The sequence below is a fragment of the Siniperca chuatsi genome, linkage group LG8, assembly GCF_020085105.1.
Source record: "Siniperca chuatsi isolate FFG_IHB_CAS linkage group LG8, ASM2008510v1, whole genome shotgun sequence".
Lineage (NCBI taxonomy): Eukaryota > Metazoa > Chordata > Actinopteri > Centrarchiformes > Sinipercidae > Siniperca > Siniperca chuatsi.
The window spans coordinates 9,064,419-9,087,083 of record NC_058049.1 but is presented as its reverse complement, the minus strand read 5'-3'; the positions used below and the strand labels follow the sequence as shown (position 1 = coordinate 9,087,083).

Genomic DNA, 22,665 nt, shown 5'->3' with positions numbered 1-22,665 from the left:
ACCAACACGTTTTGCACAAGATCACAGCATTAGCAACACTATGGCACAGAAAAACTGTTTTTTATTGACATAGTTTGATATCGTTACAAATCATGTTCACAAATAGTTTGCGTGGTCACAAAACAAAAACAATAAAGAAAAAGCTACATGCATAAATTCTAAAGACGTTTACTTGCAAAAGGCTTACTGGTCTCTATTTTCAAATATTCTCAAACTATTCTGGATACCGGTTTCAATACAGGGTACTGGCCGATGAAGAGTACTGATCCAATATATTTTTCTCTCATTTAAAAGCTGTAAACCTCTCTGATATTTGATCCACCTGTACTGATTCAGTGGATTGGATTTGTGTATCCCGATTTACTTATTTGGTCTTTTATTTTGACTACAGTAATGTAGTTTTTTCTTTTAAAGGATTTAACTAACCATCAACATAATTTTGACTTTTATTTTTAAGGGTTAAAAAATAAATAAATTCACAGTTTGGGACACAAATGAAATTGAATATTCACAATCACTCACCACTAATGGTAAAAACCTGATTTCAGCAATGTCCATGTTAACAGTTTTTTATTCAGGTTTCAGACTGAAGAATAACAGTTAATAGATTTCTGCTCGAAAAACCTGATTACTTTGCCATGTTTTTAAAAAGTATTTTTATTACAGACAGTAGAGAGATGACAGGAAATGCGGGAGAGAAATGCAACAAAGGTCCCCGGCCAGACTTGAACTGGGGATGTTTCACTTCATGTTTGGCATCTTAACTGCTAAGCCACAGAGGCACCCCCCGTCATGTATTTCTTAAGTGTGTACATTTGAACAAAAAAGACACAATCAATCCAACTACTTTTAAACCTATGGACAAACAGACCTGTTAACTCACTAATCCAACCCAAAAGCCTTGACAGCAGCGTAGATCCTCTCTCTCTCTGCCGCTTTTCCATCCTTTATTGAACCACTGTCAGTTTTCATCACGGTGAAGACGACAGCAGAATAAACCCATGTGTCCTCATCTCTGAGGAAATATATGAGATGATGAAGTTAAAAAAGCTTCATAACTGGTTTAATAAGGTTAGTCTTACCTTTAAATTCCTTACCTGTTGACTTTTCTTACCACCACTTTTTTTTTTTGAAGGGCAACAGCATCTGGATTAAGAAATAGAAAATATATAGATAACAATAAATAAGAATGCAGTAGTTATAATTTAATAGAGAACTGTGAGTAACTTATATTACCGTTGCAACAATCAGACTTGTTTGTCTTGATGGTGTTAATGAGGAAGGCCGTAACAATCAGACTTATAGCCAAGACAGCACACAGCAGAAAAATAAGTGCATTGGCCTTCTGTGACCAAAGACTGGTTCCTGAAACATTATCAAAAGGAAAAAACTATGAAAGTTACCAATGAGTAAAAGTAAATGATGTTTAAAGTCACCTCCTGGTTAAAAATTCAGTAGTTGATCTTAATGGATTTTATTTGACTCTTTTATTTTATTTGACACTTAAATGTACAACAAAACAATGATACAGTTACCTTGAATGTCCAGTTTTGTTCCATTTCCAAATAAGATCTCCCCACATGTGGCCACAGCACAGTAATAAGTCCCAGCATCAGAGGAGCTGACCTTCTTAGAGAAGTTGTAGACACATTTCTGTGGAGAGCGAGCCTCAAGACTCTTCTCACATTCATCACCACTGTTTCCATGAGCGTAAATGACACTGGGATGAGACTCATCTGATCCGGCTCTGAACCAGTACACACTGTGAGCTCCTGGACATGTTTTGTTCTCAGAGTCAGAGAGGACTGAACACTGCAGAGTCACTGAGTCTCCTGGACGGACTGGATCAGATGGAGGGACTTGAATGATGGCAGTGATATCAGGTTCTGGTCCTCGGAAATTCAAAGGCGAAAATAAACATGCTTTAGTTACTTTGATGCAAATAAATGCAGCTAAAAATATACATAAACACTTTCCTATAAATTATGAAAACATGTATTATCTTTGTATACCTGTATACATGTAGGAAAATGAAACTACGTAACCTGCTGTTTTAAGTGGTGTTTACCTTTAATTCTTAGAAATGTTCCCATCACAAATTTCATGTCAAGTTGGTTTACTTTTATACAGTAGTAAACTCCAGTATCGCTTAACTTTGTTGTACTAATATGCAGGAGAAAGGTTCCAGGCTCTTGTTTTGCTGTAAAGCGAGGAAGAGTCTTATTAATATCATTAAAATCAATGGCAAGTGTTCCTGCCAAAATTTCAGGCAAGTTTCCAGAAACAAGCCTGATCCAAAACAAGGTTGCTTTGTACTCCGATTTCTCGCGGGTACACGTCAAAGTCACATCATCTCCAACACCAACAGTCTTTGTCACAAAGATCAGATCATCTGTGGATCCTAAAAATTTAATTAAATAGATCTGTGATTAACAATAAATAGATTCATATATGCCCTGTGTTAAGCTGATGCAAGAAGATGACAATATATTTTAAATATATATGGAAAAAATCTGACTTTATATACTTACGCCCCACTCTGAGCATCAACAGTAAATAAAATACGATCAGCATTTTCTGGTTAATCCACTTGTAACTGCAGTTAAATTCAACCGTATTAGAAGACGATTCGCCTTAATGTAATCATATCAAGTGGGAGGGAACACTTTCAGAGCAATCTGATTGGTCTTGTTATGTTGACGTTTCACTGTACTACCACAGTGGAAATAATGTCAACTATCTTTCCAACCTAAATACATGAAACAACACCAACAGCAAGCTTTTTTTCATGTTTCATGGTGGGTTTCTATAACTGACAGAGTAAACACAAGAATTTGATCTAGATGTGAACTGCAGTAAACCAAAACAACATTTTTCTTTGCATTTTCACAATATTTGGACGGACTTTTCAGCTGATACTAATATGGTCAAGCTGTTTGGGATACACACACACACACACACACACACACACAAACACACACATCCTTGTATTTCTATTTGTGAGGAACATCATTGATATAATGCATTCCCTAGCCGCTTACCCTAACACTAACCTTCACATCTAAATGCCTAACCCTAACCCTCACCATAACCTAATTCTAACCTAACCCTTAAAACCAAGTCTTAACCTTCAAACAGCCCTTTGAAGTTGTGAGCGCCGGCCAAAATGTCCTCACTTTCTATATATGTCCTCACTCTGTAAAAGTGTTTTAGTCCTCACACAAGTACACACACACACACACACACACACACACACACACAAATCACCCTGATGACATGTCATTTTACCTTGTGGGAATTAAGAGAACTTCCGTTAACACAAGGGGGAGGAAGAAGAGACATGACACAATTCAACACATTTTTTGTGTTTTGGGGATGTAGCCTGATTTCCAGAAAACCTAAAATATATAGCAGGTGCTCTGTTTTTATTCCTGGGTTGAGATATTGTCCCTGTCCAGCATTATTTACTAATGTTATTTTTTGGTCCATATTAAACCAATAAAACTTAAAATCAGATAATAAGAAGTTCAAAGACATCTTGCCAAACAAATCCTTAATGTCGAGTAATTCTGCAAAACCAAGATTATGTTCAAAAGCAATGGTTTCAAAGGTTCAATGGCAATTTCTTCCCCCTCACTATTAAGGTATGGTTGAAGTTAGGCAACTAAAACTACTTTGTTAAGGTGTAAAAGTCAAGGTTAAAGGGGTACTGCTTGTGGGACTTGCAAGAGGCAGATTTTTAAAAGAATGGTCAAAATTGAAGTAGCAGAAGCCAAGATACGATTTTTAGCCCCTAGTATGAGACAAGCTGCACAAACACTGGATCCTACGTTTCCTATAAAACAACTCAGAAGTGTCTTTCATTAAAGCTTCCCTGACTAGCATTTGCCCATGTCTTTTAAACTTGACTTCCCCAGTTTGTAATGCAGGGTTCTTGTTATAAATTTGTTGTCTTCAAGCCCAGGGAGAGATGTAAATGACACTGCAGAAAAGTCCAATATGAAAGTATTTCCAAGGGAGACCAGGCTTAATTAATGTCACTTACTTTGTATCTGTGTAAGCATATAAATTTAAAGCTAGGGCAGGTAATGTTGGAGAAACTAGCAAGAGACAGCTATATTTTGAAAGTACCCAACCGAACAAATCCCACTTCCCCAAAACACATTTTCATGCACTGGCAGAGTGCGCGCAGGTAGGCAGGCCAGCCAATCATTTCGTTCGGCAGGGCTTATTACAGGCCTGCAACAGCCACAGACACCGGATTTTGTTCATTTTTTCCCCCCCAAAGCATTTGATTTATTGATTGCTGTCGGGATCTAAATGCTTCTTAAATACATCACCTACCCTAGCTTTAAGGATTGTAGGATTTGTATATCAAAACTGAAACTTCTTGAGATCCTGATGCTTTTTGGCTAAAGCAGGGCTCTTACACTTCCAGGGTTGGGATTAGATAATATTCACAGTATTTAACCCATGCAGAACAATTTTGATTTAAAATGCTTTGTCTAGATTTTCTGAATGGGATGCTGTCTAAGGAAGCACACAGATCCAAGCCTTTTTTGCGTGTTCGTCAGCTGTTGAGTCCCCTGTGCACATATTCAGCATGTTAAATTTTCTCCCTATTTTTCCACATTTAGATTGGATTTGATCCAAACATGTATAATTTGCTCTCTTTACATCACTGCCATCTTTTAATGAAAGATGGCAGTGATATCTCAAACCCACAGATGCAGAACACACTAGAGGTCTTTACAGATCAAGTCACTCTTTATTTGAATGCATGCAGTTTCAGTGGGAAGGGGTGAAGTTCTCCTGAGTGAAGCCTTCGGTGTCATACTTGGTAACTCAGGGAAAGTAGCGATGGTTCCGAAGCGGAGACTAAAGCAGCGGTCACCCGTCTGACTCGGGTTGGATGCTGCGTGGATCTGGACAGGCAGACAGGTCCGTGAGGGAAGAAACAGGTGGTGCAGTGTAGACCTGGACTGGCTACGAGGTGGCGTTGGCGGTGAGGTGTGGAGACTGACCGTCAGCGGAACCGGTAGCATGGAGCAGGTCGGATCCAAAAGGTCTCCGTGGGGGTTGTTGGAGACAGGCAGAGTGGCGAGGCTGGAGAGGCAGGTAGATAGGCTGGCAGGACTCCAGACGGAGACAGAAAACTGCGATCACCGGCACAGGATAATCCTGAGGCAAACCAGAACAGGAGCTATGGAGACTGATGGTAGATTGCGGACAGGTGTGCCAGTGATCAGCAGCAGGCGGGAAACCACGGAGGCAGACCAGAAGACATACACACACACACACATCCAGAGAGGAGTCAGGGACAGCGAGAACACAGGGCTGGGGAGGATAAGGAGGCTGACTACCACAACTAGCCTTTAAATATAAATGCATCACATGTAAATATCTGTAAATATACAGACATATGTCTCTAGGCCTACTAGAAGATCCTACAACAAAGTCTGTAGCATTCAGTAAAATAGGAATTATCTGTTTGATTTGTGTGCATTTAAAAAAGATGTATCCAGCCAGTGTCCACAGTGATTCACAAAGACAGAGGAGCCATCTTAAATATTGTGTGAGCCAGCCAATTCAGATGCTCCACATCTTCAATGATGACCCGCTCACTCTGCCTGTCATTCACATCAGAAGGAAGAGCACAGCATACAGAGTTGGGGAGGGCTGTTAAACCACCCATCCTTTACACTCGCTTCACTTGTTCTCAGGGGGCTGGTGAAAGGCAGCAGCAGAGCGCCACTCTCACAGTATCACCGGAACACATTCACATGGAGGCGATTTAGAGTTTATCTGCGGGAGGGAAACCATGTGAACCTGGAAAAAAAGACACAAACAAGCGAATAGCAAGGTGATCTTGGGCCACCATACTGCATGTACAGTGGTTGACACCCTCAAAATAACAGTGACAGAAACACCTGACAAGATAATGCATTTCAATACAACACCACATACTCTGGCATCAAAATAAATACCAAAACAGAGTGAGTTACCAACTTCGAAGGTGCACGAAGAATGAAAATAGATCGACAACCTATCTATGTAGCGCCAAAACTGTCACAATATTTGTTAGACCAGCGCGTTGTGGTTTGTGTCCAACCCCTGTACACATAATACACATACATAGTTAAATAAACAGAAGGGTGGACACAGGAAAAGTAACAATTGTAAAATACAATTTAAAACAAAAGCCCTGCAGTAAATAATTTCATGTACTTGGAGTCCTCCTTTGTACTTTCATACACAAACAGACACAGGTAAACACACATTCACAGTCACCACTGACAAACAAATGATGCATGGAAACTTAAGCATTGTTGTGTTTGGGCTTCAAACTGAGGTGTAAAAACAAAGGGTCTTTTCTTTCTTCCTTTCTCACTCTCTGTTTTAGCCTCAGGAAGCTGAACTTGCACTGCTGTTTTACCTTCTTTAAAAAGGCAAGTGGAATAACACTATATTACTGATTATCATTAATATCACAACAACTTAGAGGAGTAGCTAAAGAGTACGGGGGGTTGGACACACAGACCTACCCAGTCACGCTATGTCATGACCTTTTATTGCAGTCTTCTGCAATTCCGTCCTTTTCATTGGTAGTTGCTGTCGGGGGGGAGGTGCTAATTATTCACTTGTCCCACCCTGGTCTTTTTGGCAAGAGCAAAAGTTTGAACCGTGATCTGAAGTAAAATTTGCCTGATTATCCACAAATAGGTTTGACAGCCTTGTTAAAGTCCCCTGGTGCAGTGATGGACTGGCAGCCTGTCCAAATGAATGGTGAATGAATCTATAAATGTGCATTAAAATGATAATAAAACATGAACTAATATGCGTCTGTGACATTTTAAGATTGCTGATGCATATGGGTGTAGATGCATTTGGTTGCATCTTTAAAAGCACAAGAGACATTATTTGTACTTTAAATGAGCACATTAACCAGTAAGAAAAATTTAAACATTTCAATTTGTTCAACTAAAATTAGCCTGCTGAAACCTGATGTAGCTCTTCCCTCACTACACATCCTGTTGAAGTACATAGAGAGGTCTGTTCTGAGTAAACAGCCTTCATGGTTGGTCAAAGGGCAGAGAAATGGCCCACCGCAGCCTATCTGTCAGTGTAGCTGTTGCATGTGGTTTTGCTTGTTGTTCTCAAGACAGACATGCAGAAGGCTGTTACAAAGTGCTGTGAGACCAGCTAGACGGAGGTGTTTATTTGTTTGAGTAGTTATCCCCTAACATCACTATATAGTTTTAACATGTTTTGATGTTTTAACAAAAAAAGATTGTCTCTACAAAATAAAATGCTCCGTATGTTGTTTTTTTGTGGGATGTAGTGGTGGATAAATACACGCCAGCTAACTGTCAAAACCACTGACTGTCAGCTACTCTCTCTCTCTCTCTCTCTCTCTCTCTCTCTCTCTCTCTCTCTCTCTCTTTGTGTCTCAGTGCGCAGATGGCACAAATGTGGAGTGAAACCAAAGTTGATGAGACCTTTTTCACAGCAGACATTTAGACTTGTTAAACACAGGTGTAACAAATAACATTATTGATTGCTGTATGGCATTGCAATAATTACTAGAACAGAATGTTATTGGCAAGACTCGAGACTATGAAAATTTAGGGTTAGCAAGATTTATTTAGAAAATGGTCTGAGAACTCAGAAATGTAAGCTACTCTGTGTTGCTTAAGCCCTGCCCTCAGGAAGGAGTCTTGCTGAGTGTCTGCTGTTTACCTGCCTAGTTTCACCTGAAACTGACCTTCTTTTGTTTCCATGATGGCCCAGTAATCAGGCCTATTGTTTTCTGGTTGCACCTCCCTCATCACTGTTAAGTACCTGATTAGCATATGATTGGCTTGACCATGGTGTTAATACACTGTGGTAAATGGTTGGCAAATTAAATCTCAGACCACCATTTCTGTTTAAAGAGGGGTTTTCTTTTTTCACAAAAATGGCTTCTTTGACTCCTCTTTCAAACCAACTCTTCTCTCTATTTAGAATCTTCACCTCACTGTCTTCAAATGTGTGGTTTGTAGCTTTTAGATGCAAATGTACAGCGCTCTGGATGGGAGCCGAAACGTCTTGATTCTGAAAACAGTGTCCAGATGACTACGACTGAAACCTTTTCTACGATGGAACACTCCTGGACGAATGAGGGACTACACCGTCTTGTTTTGAACAATTTTGGGAAGAAAACCTTGGATCTGGTTCGGGAACTTGAAAACACAGCCAGGAAATTAGCAGACCACAGGAACCATCTCCGTTTTAATCTTGCAGAGCGCTGTGCATTTGGTAAACAGCAGACACTCAGGAAGACGCCCTTCCTGAGGGCAGGGCTTAAGCAACTCAGAGTAGCTTAAACTATAACCTTTTCTACGATGGAACACTCCTGGACGAATGAGGGACTACACCATCTTGTATCAGACATCTATGAAATTATGTGAATGAAATGTGTCCAGTTATAAGTGTGATTGTGGGAGAGCACCAGCTAGTTGCTTAGTTAAAGCTAGGGTAGGTAATGTGTTTCAGAAGAATTTTTTGTTATATTTGTTGAAATTCTCTTTACATCCCAACAGCAATCAATAAAGCAAATGCTCCGGTATCTGTGGCTGTCGCAGGCCTTTAATAAGCCCATCCAATCATTTCATTCAGGCCTGAATATCCATATAACATATGTTAGTGGGAAGTCAAATCAGTGACATATTGTGTATTTGAAGGATAAATCCAGTTTATTGGGGTCTATTTTGATATTGACTTCTCTGTCTGTTCTTCTGTCCGGGTCTATCTTTACCTCTGTCTATCTCTCACTTTGTTGTACAACAGTCACACACAAACCAAATAAGCACAGACACATCTCAGATACCAACTACATACAAATAATGTCACTAACCCACTGTCAATCACATCTCTATCACTATCAAATCTCTGCCGTTCACTAGAACTCAACATTGAGTTTCCACAGATCCACACATGTCACCTGAACTTATAGGTTACACCACAATCAGAAAATAATTGTTATAGGATGCACATAGGCACAACATTTTTTGCCTTTAGTTTTTTTATACTAGTTGAACTATGTGGATTATTTTTATTCATGCAAATTCTATTTGCAAAGTAATACGTAGATGATTTCTTTCCAGGAGCAAATGTGAGTAATGCTTGCACTGTGAAGTCCTGATAACAAAAAACATTTAATTTGACTACTTAAGTGTAGTAACAGATCAGCATGTTTTGTAAAATTCAAAGTAAGAAAATAAAATAACAATAAAATAAATAAAATAAAATTTGATTATGACATTTGGGATTTTAGAAATATTGTAGTTGTTTCTACTGCTTTGCAAACATTAAACAATATATTCAATCAATGTCAAGTTCTTATACTAGTTGCATCCTGCAGTGATTGGAACTACATTTATTTTCATGACTAAGAAATTAAACATCAAACAAAAACTGATGCCCTTATAAAAGCAAAGAAACTGAAAATGATGCATCTTAAAATTAAGTGAACAGGTTTTTAGTTTTATATTAATTTATTTTTTTGTTTGTCTTTTAAGGAAGGAAGCAACACATATACACAAACATCAATTTCATTCAGTACAATCATTTTTGCATTGCATTTATACATATAGGAGAAGTTAACAGCCTTAAAACTGCACATCAGACAAAAGAGACAGGAAGGAAACCTTTCTCAACCCTCCTTGTCGTTCAAGTTGAATCTTTCAAAAAACCTGTTTGAGTTCTAGCATTATAAAAAATGCCCAAAAATGAAACAAGACCCAATAGCTATGCAATGCACATTGCTGTAGAATATCACCAAACCCCATTAAAACCGTGGATTAAATGTGGATATTTTGATGATAATCCATGCCCTTTTATAAAATAACAGGATCAAAAAGTCACACAATGATGGCAAGTAGATTGGACAACATATAATGTCAAAATTAAACATTTTAAAGGTTATCCAGTTAAAATATTGCTACCAATAATAGATGTGAAATTGATGTGAAGAAGTATATTTCCTCACAGTGTGCCAGGCAAAAATTATATTAGCTTTAATTAACAAACCCAGCGGATTGTTAATGTATCACAAACGTCCTGACATCAGTGTAGACTGTCTCTCCCTCTGCTGTTTTTACATTCCTTCTCTCTGCTTTGCCAGTTTTCCTCTTGGTGAAAGTTGGTGCAGAATAAACCAATGAGTTCTCATCTCTCTGAGGAAATATATGGAAAAGTATTATGAGACAGCAGATGTTAATATTTACTTATGATGAGAGAAAAATATGCCAATAACTTTTTCAGTGTCATCTTTTCTTTATATACCCCACCTGCTGACTTTGCTGATCACCACTGGCTGTTGCACCATCTGTTTGCAAAGCGACGGCAACTGTATTATAAAATAAAAACAAAGATTTAAGATGAAAGACGCTGTAGTTTCATTTACACAAAGCAGTAATGTAAATCCTGTGAAGTTAGCTTTTGCCAAATACTGTTTGATAGATTGTTGTATGAGAAACTTATTTTACCGTTGAAACAACCACAGGATTTTTTCTTGATGGTATGAATCAGAAGGCTATAACAATCAGACTTATAGCCAAAGCAGCACATAACAGAAACAGAACTGTATTGGCCGTCTGCAAATCCCACATGTTGACTGCTGAAACAACATGAAAAGGAGCAAATAATGAACGTTAACAACTATTCTGATAAGATGTTACAATGCATGAGGAACTTTTGTGATGCATGATCTTAATGGATCCTACCAGATTCAAAATGAATGATTATCAGTTATTTATATGGAAATGTTCTGCAGTTACCTTGAATGTCCAGTTTTGTTCCATTTCCAAATAAGATCTCCCCACATGTGGTCACAGCACAGTAATGAGTCCCAGCATCAGAGGAGCTGACCTTCTTAGAGAAGTTGTAGACACATTTCTGTGGAGAGCGAGCCTCAAGACTCTTCTCACATTCATCACCACTGTTTCCATGAGCGTAAATGACACTGGGATGAGACTCATCTGATCCGGCTTTGAACCAGTACACACTGTGATCTCCTGGACATGTTCTGTTCTCAGAGTCAGAGAGGACTGAACACTGCAGAGTCACTGAGTCTCCTGGACGGACTGGATCAGATGGAGGGACTTGAATGACGGCAGTGATATCAGGTTCTGGTCCTGGGAAATACAAAGGCGAAAATAAACATGCTTTAGTTACTTTGATGAAAATAAATGCAGTTAAAAATATGAATTTATATACATAAACACTTTCTTATATAGTGTATGAAAACATGTACTATCTTTGTATACCTGTATACATGTAGGAAAATGAAACTATGTAACCTGCTGTTATAAGTGGTGTTTACCTTTAATTCTTAGAAATGTTCCCATCACAAATTTCATGTCAAGTTGGTCTACTTTTATACACTAGTAAACTCCAGTATCGCTTAACTTTGTTGTACTAATATGCAGGAGAAAGGTTCCAGGCTCTTGTTTTGCTGTAAAGCGAGGAGTCTTTTTAACATCATCATAATCAAAGTTAAATGTTGTTCCTAAAACTTCAGGCAAGTTTCCAGAAACAAGCCTGATCCAAAACAAGGTTTCTTGGTACAGAGATGTCTGGCGGGCACATGTCAGAGTCACATTTTGTCCAACAGTCACTGTCACCAAGTTCTGATTGTCTGTGCATCCTAATAAAGAAAGACAGATCAGTGATTAACAACAGAGAAAGAATAAATATGCCCTGTGCTACATCACTGTAAGAACATAATAATACTTTAAACATATATCTGGAGTAAATCTGACATTTAAACACATACTTACGCCCCACTCTGAGCATCAGCAGTAAATAAAATATGATCAGCATTTTCTGGTTAATCCACTTGTAACTGTAGTTAAATTCAACCGTATTAGAAGACGATTCGCCTTAATGTAATCATATCAAGTGGGAGGGAACAATTTCAGAGCAATCTGATTGGCCTCTTGTTATGTTGTCGTTTCACTGTACTACCACAGTGGAAATAATGTCAACTATCTTTCCAACCTAAGAACATGAAACAACACCAACAGTAAGCTTTTTTTTCATGTTTCACTTTCACAATATTTGGGTGGACATTTCAGCTGATACTCACTAACATGGTCAAGCTGTTTAGGACACACACATATATCACCCTAACTGACATGTGATTTTACTTTGTGGAGGTCATGAATTAAGAGAATTTCACTTAATAGAAGGTGGAGGAAGAAGAGACTACATGACTCAATACGGCACATTTTTGTGTTGTACATCGTGTTAGTGTGTTGTTTTCGTGTTTTCTCTTTTGTACTAACATATTTATTGGGATTGTAGCCTGATTTCCAGGAACCCTAAAATATAGTGGCAGCCACTCAGAATTGCCGCTCCCAACCGAAGGCCTCTGCCAGCCGACTGGGAACCAGTTCCCAGCCAACTCCCAGCCATTGGGTGTCTCCACCCTTCCTCCTGTTTCCTGACAGGGCGTGTCTAGATTCCACTGTAAACACGCCCATTCATTCAATTGCAGGGTGTCACCATGAGATGGCACTTCCTTCACGAAAACACATTCACACATAATCACATACATGAGTGGAATTTAGTTTTGGTCAAGTACCCAGTAGAGACCCTGCTGGGGTCAGCCATGGATCTGCTTGGGCCCAACATGGGCCAGTCAGCCAACTCTGGCTGGATCTGTAGATGGCAGGTGCAAATCTTTTAGGGATTCATGGGTATTGTCCCTCACCAGTATGATTTGCTAATGCCATTGTTTGCTCTATTAATCCAATCAAACTCACAACTCAAATCAAAATAAGGTCAAAAACATCTTGCCATCTTGGGTGATCATTGCAAATGTTCAAATGTCATTTTTTTTTTACAGCCTGGTTAAGGTATAGTTAAGTTAAAGCAACTAAAACTACTTGGTAAAGGTTAGAAAAATATCATGTTGATGGCAAATGAAATATGATTAAAGCCCCTGCACACCCAAAGTCCACACAAGTTTTTTTCACTTATGTTTAATTAGACCTCTTCCCAGAACTATGTGGACTTGATTGATATATCCTTAGCCTTCTGTTGGCTTTGTTGCACCTGTTAGCACGGGACAAGATACACCTCCATCATTCTCAGTAGGACATCGAGTTTGATGACATCATGAAATTCCCAGCGTAGCTCCACCCAGCTTCCACCTGACTAAAGGTCTAATCAGACAGGGTCTTTGTGTGGGTGTGCAGGGCTTTTAAAGTCGAGGTTGAGCTTTTCACTATGCTACACGAATGGCACACTACTGTCGTACCTACACTGGCACTAAACATTAGCACTGGATGTAAATGATGCGCTGTAGAAAAATCCAAGTTATTCCTTGAGACACTGGACTTAATTACTGCTACTTTACGTATTTTCATTGATGTGTTTGATTTGTGTGCATTTATTAAAGATGTATGCAGCCATTTGCCACAGTGATTCATAAAGACAGAGGAGCCATCTTCAGTATTGTGCGAGCCAGCCAATTCAGATGCTCCACATCATCAATGATGACCCGCCCATTCACAGTCACCACTGACAAACAAATGATGCATGGAAACTTAAGCATTGTGGTTAGGCTTCAAACTGAGGTGTAAAAACAAAGGGTCTTTTCTTTCTTCCTCTCACTCTCTGTTTTAGCCTCAGGAAGCTGCATTGCTCTGCTGTTTTACCTTTTCTGAAAAGGCAACCACTATATTATTGTTCTGACAAATTACAGGACTAGTTGAAGGGTACAGGAGGGTTGGACACACAGACCTACCCAGTCACACTATGTCATGACCTTTTATTGCAATCTTCTGCAATTTTGTCCTTTTCATTGGTAGTTGCTGTCAGAGGGGGGAGGTGCTAATTAAAAATAAACTTGTTGTACAGTCATACAGAAGCCCTTTACAAAGTGCTGTGAGACCAGCAAGACGGAGGGGGATTATTAATTTGAGTAGTTATCTCCTAACATTTTTTTACACAGTATGTATATATTTTTAAAATGTTTTTTTAACAATTAAAGATTCATTGTGACATTCAAATGCTCCGTATGAGTTTTTGTTAGCCATGCTTCTGTCTACAGTTGTGGGAAGTTGTAGTGGACAGATACACAGCAGTTCACTGTTAACCACTAACTGTCTGTCTGCAAGTCTCTCTCTCTCGCTCTCTCTCTCTCTCTCTCTCTCTCTCACAAACACTCTTGAGTTCTTCACAACACTTGATTTTCCGTGTGGTTTTGGCCACATTTCCTCTCACCTTTCCCCTGCAACTGTCCCTCAAACCCGCAGGCTGCTCCCTATGCTGTAGCTAATGTTATTTCAGAAGTCCTCTTTTCCTCTTCTTAGTGTTGATTTGGACAAATAATAAACATTATAAAATATTGAACTGGTGCTAAGCTTCATGAAGCCAAACAGTTTGCCTACACTAAAATGGGATAATACAGCGTTCAGCAACTCCAACAGTGTCTCGTTTACATGTTGTATCTCATTTACTAGCAAGCTAGCCACCAATGTATCCAAAAAATCACTAAGGTTTTGTTCAGTCACAAAAGTGTGAAGCCAGCATCACTGTCAACAGGATTTCTGAGATCCTGAGTGCAGCCATTGGGCCCAGTTGTTGTTGGTCAGTAAATAGCTCCAGTGTGTCAGCCAACTGCTCATTAAATCACAGAGTTTATTTTCTATTTCTATTTGAGGCAACCTCAGGAATTTTCTTGTAAAAATCACAGTTATGTTTACCAAAATGCACTGTGTGTTTCCATGAGGCGTAATTTCCTCATTAAATATTTGAAACACATATTTTGTTTGAATACTTTTGAACCTTCATTGTTTACGTTCACGTCTGCTAGCTAACAGTCGTCTTCTTCCTAAATTGCTATGTTTCTCGCCTCGTCCAAAATGATCAAAATCAAATTATTGCTCCATGTCGCTGCTTTTAAATACACAGATACAGTGTGTATGTGACGGACAGCTGTTGTTAAAAGACTTCCAGTGTTAGAATAGACACTGCTTTGAAAATAATACAAAAACAACTAAGTACGTGTACATCTCTTATCAAACGGAAATGGATCACAGGTTTGCTAAATATAGGGGGAAGTTCATTTTCTTTATTGCAGCCAATCACCATGATTTCCACTTTGTAAACCTCGATCACCTTGTAACTAAACCTTCCATTTGAGCGGCGAGACACCAGTAGTGCAAGACAAGGGTGCTGTACCACAATGATCGGAAGACTGGCTGCTTTGATTCTACTTAGTACAATGTGTGAGTGCAATTCTTAACAAGTGTGGGAAAAATACTGCTGCAAACTATTGGTCTTACTAGAGTGTGTGTGAAAACATATTAATACATATTATTATTTCTTTCAGCTCTGATTCAAACTGCAGAGGTTCCTCACCAGCTCTCTTTGACTGTGTTTGAACTTGGTGACAATTTTACTTTTCACTGTCCAGTTTCTGAGACGGAGAGCAAATACTTATACTGGCATAAGCAGTCTCTTGGATATATGGTACAAACGATCGCTGCTGTCATTCATAGCAAAATATCAGTTACTGAACAATTTAAAGACTCACGTCTTACAGTCACAAAAGGGGATACTCAGTATTTTCTCACAATCAGAAATGTCAGCAAAGAGGATGAAGCAACATACTTCTGTCAAAGTGGAGCAGCGTATTCAAAGAGTTTTATTAATGGCATCTTCTTGGCTGTGATTGGTAAAACATCTTTTACTTTCAGTGTTTGTGCCAATCTCATTGATCACTTATGTTTTTAAGTCATACAAATAACTGAGACTGGGAATACCTTTTGACGCCTTTCTTAACTGAATCACACAGATCGTAACCAGCAGAAATCTGTCAACGTGAAACAAAGTCCAGAAACAGCATCAGTCCAGCCGGGCGGCTCGGTGACTCTCCAGTGTTCACTTCTCTCCAAGAACAAAGAAGACCAGTGTCCAGGTGAACACAGTGTGTACTGGTTCAGAGCTGGATCAGGAGAATCCCATCCAGGTGTTATTTACACTCACAGGAACAGCAGTGATGAACAAGAGGAAAGGAGCTGTGTCTACAGTCTGTCCAAAACTATACACAACTCCTCTGATACTGGGACTTACTACTGTGCTGTGGTCACATGTGGAGAGATCCTGTTTGCTGAAGGAACCAAAGTGGAGACAAGTACGTCTTTACAGTTTTTTAATCATATATGCATCTTGCAGAAATGAATTTAGCCTGGATAAAATGTACTAGATTTTGGCAGATTAGATGATTAGTCTGTTGGTTTCTTTTAGGGTTAAGGGTGACTAAGAGTTGATAAAATCATGAAGCCATGAGTTAAAATCAGAATTTTAGAATTATTTCATTGAGACATGTAAATATTTATTATGCAAACATATTGAAAAGGAACTTATTCATTCATAATAACTACTTTATGAGTACATAGTTTTTTCCCAGATAAATGTCTCTTAGGAAATGTTACTGATTCAGGATCAGAACTGGACCCAGTTGTCCTTGTGCTTGGAGTGCTGTTGGCCTGCTGTGTGACTGTGATTGCCGTCCTTATTTTCTACGTAAATCAGAGGAACGTTTGTGAACACTGCAAAGGTAGGCTCACCATATTTTATTTTTCATTTCAGTTAAGCTTTTTGAGACACCATAAAGGTCTGTATGTACGAAATTACTTTGCTGTCGAAACAGAACATGCGGCCTTCTAATTAGACGGTTGGTGGTTTCCACAAATAGAATATAAATAGAATCTTTCCCCCTGAGCTATGTCCCACCACAATATCCTCTTGTAGCAGCAAATATAATATATCTAAATATCTAATTTCAGACGTTATGTGCCATTACATGTCATTACAAACTATCATCCAGTTGCCCTTGAGCAAAGCACTTCACCTCTGACGCTGTAGTGGAGTTAATCAGTGGTTATCAGTAGAGCACTGAAGCTGTATTGGGCACATCACAGAAAGCCAAAAACTGTAAATGTCATTAAGTATTTTGTTTGTTTATCTGTGTTCTTTAATGAGAGGATGACTAAAACCACACTTCTGTGACAGCACTAACCATCTTTTCTCTGTGTACACACATTCTGAAGGCTTTGTTTTTATTTTAACAGCAGCAATGAGTGATTCCTATCATCTTGGACACGACAAGTCAACTGTGGATCAATCAAATGATCTGGTAAATATGCGGTGGTGTGTTGTGTGATTTCCACTGGCTACGTGTAGCGATCTAGATGTGGGTGTGTGATAAATATTTTGGCTGTGAACATGACACACATAATATTATAGCTTACTCATACAATAAATATAATAAACTCACTGTTGAGTAACTACAACATAAAGTCTTTTAGTATATGATAAATGGGGATAAAGTCAAGAGATAGAAATATAATACTAAGCACTGATGTTCTGATGCACAGACTGTACAAAACATAGACGTAGTGTACGTGACGTCACCCATAGGTTTCTGAAGAGCGGTTGTGAAGCTCAGTGGGTGGCTCCGGCCGTCGCCATCTTGGCAGTCCCTGACTCAGCTATTCCAAAAATGGGCAAAGAGGTGGAGCTGAGGCGGGCCGAATGAAGCCTGTTTGATGAAAACATCTAGCGTCTAGCCACCTGAGAGGGCACCCACCTGTCACTCACAGTGGCCACGTCCTTAATTATGCATAACTTTAAGTCTTAACAAAATTTAAACAGGTGAGTTATATAAAAATTCATCCCCCTCACAGTTGTCATGAAGGGGGAAATTAGCTATAGAGACCAAAACCGTTCTTTGTACCAGGCTGTAAACATGTTTATTTCTGCTGTAAAGTTGGGCATTTTAACACAGGGGTTAATGGGGATTGACTCGCTTTTGGAGACAGCCTCAAGTGGCCATTCCAGGAACTGCAGTTTTTGGCACTTCCACGTTAGCTTCATTTTTCAGACCCAGAAGTTGACGTTTGGTTCTAAGTCTATACTGTTGACTTGATCTTGACTTCACCGGTCTTGATGTTAGAACCCTAATCTCTGAAACATTTGTCATTAATGCACAAACATTATTATATTTATTGCAGGCTGGTGAAGCAAAAGTAGTGAACTATACAGCACTGGATTTCTCCACAAGGAAAGTGAAAAGAGGGAAGAAGAAGGAAGACTACATGACAGAGTGTATGTATTCTGTTGTTCGAGCAGATTGCCACAACCAGCAACACCCCTCTCTATAGGCAGAGCACGGCCTGTGCGCTGCTCCCCAAGTCTCTACAGAGGGCCTCAGTTTAGCTCATGTTGAGGGTGGATTCACATGTAACATTTTATTCCCAACTGACATCCCATAATGATAGGAAGCAGTTGTGTAACAGAATGTGTATATTTTCTAAAAAAGATTTTCACTATTTTGTGGGAGAGCTGCAGCTTTTCAGTTGCTTTGTTAGTTCATTGCCACAGAATGTGTGCCAGTATTTCTGTAAGAGGACATGTCGTCAACGTGTCTGTGGACCTGTGTTTGCTTCTGGTGTATTGCTGAAAATGGATATGGAGTAACTGTATATTCATTAATTATTAAATTCCTTTTTTTAATCTATTGAAGGTGAAATTCATGTTGAAAAGAATGTACTAATTTGTAGATATGTTTCTATTTAACAAATGCAAAGATGCAAAAATGCTACAAAAGAACTGCACACAGTACGTCTGTGAAATCCCTGTGAAGTTGTCAAGATTAGAAACTTGATAAACTCTTATTTTATATTAATTAAATACTGGATTCGGTAATTTTGGCAAATGTTTGTAAATCTCCAGAATAACCAACACGTGTTTTGCACAGGATCACAGCATTAGCAACACTATGGCATAGAAAAACAGTTTTTTATTGACATAGTTTGATATCGTTACAAATCATGTTCACAAATAGTTTGCGTGGTCACACAACAAAAACAATAAAGAAAAAGCTACATGCATAAATTCCAAAGACGTTTACTTGCAGTAGGCTTATTGCTGTTTGGTCTCTGTCACCAAACAAGATTCATTCATGATGATGCAAAAACTTATTTTCAAATATCCTCTGATGTGACTTTCTCTCCCCGGATACCGGTTTCAATACAGAGTACTGATCCAAATAATAATTGGATTTGCGTTATTTTTCTCTCATTTAAAAGCTGTAAACCTCTCTGATATTCGAGCCACCCGTACTGATTCAGTGGATTGGATTAGTGTGTCCCGATTTACTTATTTGATCTTTTATTTTGACTACAGTAATGTAGTTTTTTCCTTTAAAGGATTTAACTAACTGTTAACATAATTTTGACTTTTACTTTTAGGGGTGAAAAAAAAAAGAAATTCTCAGTTGGGACACAAATGAAATTGCATATTCACAATCACCCACCACTAATGGTAATAACCTGATTTCAGCAATGTCCATGTTAACAGTTTTTTCTTCAGGTTTCAGAATGAAGAATAACAGTTCATAGATTTCTGCTCGAAAAACCTGATTACTTTGCCATGTTTTTAAAAAGTATTTTTATTACAGACAGTAGAGAGATTACAGAAATGAGGGATGCAACAAAGGTCCCCGGCCAGACTTGAACTGGGGATGTTTCAATTCATGTTCGGCATCTTAACTGCTAAGCCACAGAGCCACCCCCCCGTCATGTATTTCTTAAGTGTGTACATTTGAACAAAAAAGACACAATCAATCTAACTACTTTTAAACCTATGGACAAACAGACCTGTTAATTTACTAATCCAACCCAAAAGCCTTGACAGCAGCGTAGATCCTCTCTCTCTCTGCCGCTTTTCCATCCTTTATTGCACCACTGTCAGTTTTCATCACGGTGAAGACGACAGCAGAATAAACCCATGTGTCCTCATCTCTGAGGAAATATATGAGATGACAAAGATAAAAAAGCTTCATCACTGGTTTATTAAGGTTAATCTTACCTTTAAATTCCTTACCTGTTAACTTTTCTTACCACCACTTTTTTTTTTTGCAGGGCAACAGCATCTGGATTAAGAAATAGAAAATATATAGATAACAATAAACAAGAATGCAGTAGTTTTAATTTAATAGAGAACTGTGAGTAACTTATATTACCGTTGCAACAATCGGACTTGTTTGTCTTGATGGCGTTAATGAGGAAGGCTATAACAATCAGACTTATAGCCAAGACAGCACACAGCAGAAAAATAACTGCATTGGCCTTCTGTGACCAAAGACTGGTTCCTGAAACATTATCAAAAGGAAAAAACTATGAAAGTTACCAATAAGTAAAAGTAAATGATGTTTAAAGTCACCTCCTGGTCAAATGACTTTGCATGTAAAATAAATTTAGTAGTTGATCTTAATGGATTTTATTTGACTCATAATCTTAACACTGAACAAACATTTAACACTTAAATATACAATTTTTTTAATCAACAGAACAATCATAGTTACCTTGAATGTCCAGTTTAGTTCCATCCCCAAATAATATCTCCCCACACGTGGCCACAGCACAGTAATAAGTCCCAGCATCAGAGGAGCTGACGGTCTTAGAGAAATGATAAACACAGCTTTTCTGAGAGTCAGATCTCTTGTCACATTCATCATGTCTATTTCCATCAGTGTAGATGATGTGTGGATGAGATTTATCTGATCCGGCTCTGAACCAGTACACACTGTGATCTCCTGGACACGTCTTGTTGTCAGAGTCAGAGAGGACTGAACACTGGAGAGTTGAGTCTCCTGGACGGTCTGGATCAGATACAGTCGGCCCCTGAACAACAGTATAGTTTGATGTCCTCTGAGTGTTGCCTGAGTATTTTAAGAAGTTCAAGCATTTAATGATTTGACATGATATTATTTGAAATAATGACAAACAAGTGTTCTAGAAGGAAAATTAGATCTTGGGTGAAACCTCCACATTGACAAACAGAGTAATATACCTCACATAACATTTCATATTTTAACATATATTGTATAGTGAATTTGGAAATCCTCTCAAAAATACTTGGTGATACTAAGTGAAGTTATTTTTAAGAAAAAATGTTAAGAAAAATGAACTCAGTGAAGCTTAAAGTGGTTAAAGAGATTCCAAAACATTGGAAAAAACAGATCACATAATTACCTTTTAAAGACAAATAGGTCCCCGTCCAAGTAATGTTAATCCACTCCAGGACTGCACAGTGATACATTCCCTCATCTTCTTGAATTGTCCTCAGAATGGTGAGGTTGCTGATATTCTTAGAAACGTTTACATTCAATCTTGAGACAGAAAACGCTGGTCCATACACAGGGTTTACATGTTTCTGCATCGTCACAATTAATTTCAGAGTCTCCCCGGCACGCTGCTTGTACCAGTAGAGTTGTTCACTGCGCAACTCTTCTTTAGGCAAAACACACGTGAAGGTTGCAGGTTCACCAAGTTGAACTGTGGTCACAGGAACCAGTGCATCTGAATTAAATGAAAACATACATAATTATACATGAAATAACAGTTAGTGTATGATGTGGAAAAGTTATGCTAAATTATCCAGCTGGCATGCAAATTCTTAGATAAAATAATAAAATAGCACTTACATACTTGATGAAGAACAAGCAGCGTAACCCATAACAGGATCATCTTGATATTGTGTCTTGTTAAGAAACTTGATGGTATTTCAGTGAGGGAAGGAGGTGAGATTGTTGTGATATACCAGACCATCAAATGCATCTGATTGGTTATCACAGAATATGCAAAGTGCACTTCCTGCCACACTGGTCTTCTCCTGGTCTTTGTGAAGCGTGTTACCTCTTCAACATGTGTTCACAACATGGAGTGCTTTTCACTTTTGGAAGGTCACAGTCCATGTTCACTCAATATGATAAGTGATGATGATCATTATTTTCTTTCTGGATTTAGTGTTGAATTCACTGCATGTCCGTCACTCGTCCGACTCACATTAATGATAGCCTACTGCTCCTAATTCGGAATAATAAGTTCTAATAATAAAAAAGTACTTATTTTTATTGCTCATAAGTAATTAGTAATAAAATAAGTACTCAGTAAACATATGGAGGCATTAGCAGAAAAATGGACGGGAATTTTTGTATTTTTTAATGCAGGAGAACAAGCCATGTAATGTCTCAACTAGGCACATTCCTCAACTTGGGTGGAGCTCCATTTATGGGCCTCTCTTAAACAATAGAATTAAGTTAATTTGCGATGAAACAGGCAGTAAGGTAACAGTGTAAGGCTACATGCATTTTGCCATAATTTCCACCAGTAACAAGACTTCTAAGAAAAACACACAAATGTTTTTGCCAACTCAAGACAATAATCCACAGAGTAATCTGCCATACAGCTCAGTCCACCGGGCCTCACAATCTGATGAACAGATCACATGAATAATCAAAGCACGGACACAATTACATAAAAGAAATGCAGGTTGTGATTGTAGTACTCTCTTAAGTACCACAGAGAGCACACGTTCGTATGAATCACTACAGTTTCCTAACAGGCCTTTTTAACAGAAGACATTTTAAATTGTCATAGCAGGAAAAGCACAGGTGTTAGTGACAATAATTCTGCCGTGTCTGAAATTTTTTACTCAAGACCCGGTAGGATTAGAAAGAGAGTTACATAACTATGGGAGATACACCAAATTAACTTTTCCGCTATGCTTCTCTATGATAAAACTGTCCCTGCCATAACTTCC

General features: G+C 38.5%; 3 protein-coding genes and 1 long non-coding RNA gene across 8 annotated transcripts; 1 reads left to right on the top strand and 3 right to left on the bottom strand.

Annotated features, from left to right (window-relative positions):
• Window positions 1-29: 29 nt before the first annotated feature.
• Window positions 30-2,590, bottom strand: LOC122880527 (signal-regulatory protein beta-2-like). Of its 2 annotated transcripts, none has more exons than XM_044205772.1 (6): window positions 2,532-2,590; window positions 2,069-2,401; window positions 1,536-1,892; window positions 1,237-1,365; window positions 1,098-1,146; window positions 30-1,015 (listed from the first exon to the last, which is right to left on the bottom strand). In XM_044205772.1, exons 1-6 carry the CDS (start codon window positions 2,572-2,574, stop codon window positions 883-885), a joined length of 1,044 nt encoding a protein of 347 aa, XP_044061707.1. In that variant the 5' UTR covers window positions 2,575-2,590; the 3' UTR covers window positions 30-882. The 2 variants fall into 2 exon arrangements, with proteins under 2 accessions (XP_044061707.1, XP_044061708.1); XM_044205773.1 differs by having other exon boundaries at window positions 2,069-2,200; window positions 2,532-2,588.
• A 6,979-nt stretch (window positions 2,591-9,569) lies between these two features.
• Window positions 9,570-10,575, bottom strand: LOC122880530. The gene is made up of 3 exons (XR_006378955.1): window positions 10,530-10,575; window positions 10,332-10,390; window positions 9,570-10,217 (listed from the first exon to the last, which is right to left on the bottom strand). It is a non-coding gene; the product is annotated as an uncharacterized LOC122880530 (long non-coding RNA).
• Window positions 10,576-15,202: 4,627 nt separating this feature from the next.
• LOC122880525 lies at window positions 15,203-18,999 on the top strand. 4 transcript variants are annotated; one of them, XM_044205768.1, is made up of 6 exons: window positions 15,203-15,281; window positions 15,386-15,730; window positions 15,851-16,189; window positions 16,499-16,615; window positions 17,130-17,194; window positions 18,072-18,999. In XM_044205768.1, exons 1-6 carry the CDS (start codon window positions 15,239-15,241, stop codon window positions 18,219-18,221), a joined length of 1,059 nt encoding a protein of 352 aa, XP_044061703.1. In that variant the 5' UTR covers window positions 15,203-15,238; the 3' UTR covers window positions 18,222-18,999. The 4 variants fall into 4 exon arrangements, with proteins under 4 accessions (XP_044061703.1, XP_044061702.1, XP_044061701.1 ...); XM_044205767.1 differs by having other exon boundaries at window positions 16,466-16,615; window positions 17,133-17,194; XM_044205766.1 differs by having other exon boundaries at window positions 16,466-16,615.
• Window positions 19,000-19,601: 602 nt separating this feature from the next.
• On the bottom strand, window positions 19,602-21,645 carry LOC122880529. The gene is made up of 6 exons (XM_044205774.1): window positions 21,548-21,645; window positions 21,096-21,422; window positions 20,426-20,782; window positions 20,084-20,212; window positions 19,945-19,993; window positions 19,602-19,862 (listed from the first exon to the last, which is right to left on the bottom strand). The coding sequence occupies exons 1-6, from the start codon at window positions 21,588-21,590 to the stop codon at window positions 19,730-19,732; spliced, it is 1,038 nt and encodes a 345-aa protein (XP_044061709.1). The 5' UTR covers window positions 21,591-21,645; the 3' UTR covers window positions 19,602-19,729.
• Window positions 21,646-22,665: the final 1,020 nt, after the last annotated feature.

What these genes read in the sequence shown, in the direction of transcription:
- LOC122880527 (XM_044205772.1), bottom strand. Translation starts at nt 2,574, where the DNA reads ATGCTGATCGTATTTTATTTACTGTTGATGCTCAGAGTGGGGC. An exon ending in AACAAAACTGGACATTCAAG is followed by an intron (nt 1,366 to 1,535) that starts GTAACTGTATCA and finishes ATAATGTTTCAG; the next exon opens with GAACCAGTCTTTGGTCACAG. An exon ending in GTGGTAAGAAAAGTCAACAG is followed by an intron (nt 1,016 to 1,097) that starts GTAAGGAATTTA and finishes ATATTTCCTCAG; the next exon opens with AGATGAGGACACATGGGTTT.
- LOC122880525 (XM_044205766.1), top strand. Translation starts at nt 15,239, where the DNA reads ATGATCGGAAGACTGGCTGCTTTGATTCTACTTAGTACAATGT. An exon ending in GATTCTACTTAGTACAATGT is followed by an intron (nt 15,282 to 15,385) that starts GTGAGTGCAATT and finishes TATTTCTTTCAG; the next exon opens with CTCTGATTCAAACTGCAGAG. An exon ending in CATCTTCTTGGCTGTGATTG is followed by an intron (nt 15,731 to 15,850) that starts GTAAAACATCTT and finishes TGAATCACACAG; the next exon opens with ATCGTAACCAGCAGAAATCT.
- LOC122880529 (XM_044205774.1), bottom strand. Translation starts at nt 21,590, where the DNA reads ATGATCCTGTTATGGGTTACGCTGCTTGTTCTTCATCAAGTAT. An exon ending in GCTTGTTCTTCATCAAGTAT is followed by an intron (nt 21,423 to 21,547) that starts GTAAGTGCTATT and finishes CATTTAATTCAG; the next exon opens with ATGCACTGGTTCCTGTGACC. An exon ending in CAAGTCCGATTGTTGCAACG is followed by an intron (nt 19,994 to 20,083) that starts GTAATATAAGTT and finishes TTCTTAATCCAG; the next exon opens with ATGCTGTTGCCCTGCAAAAA.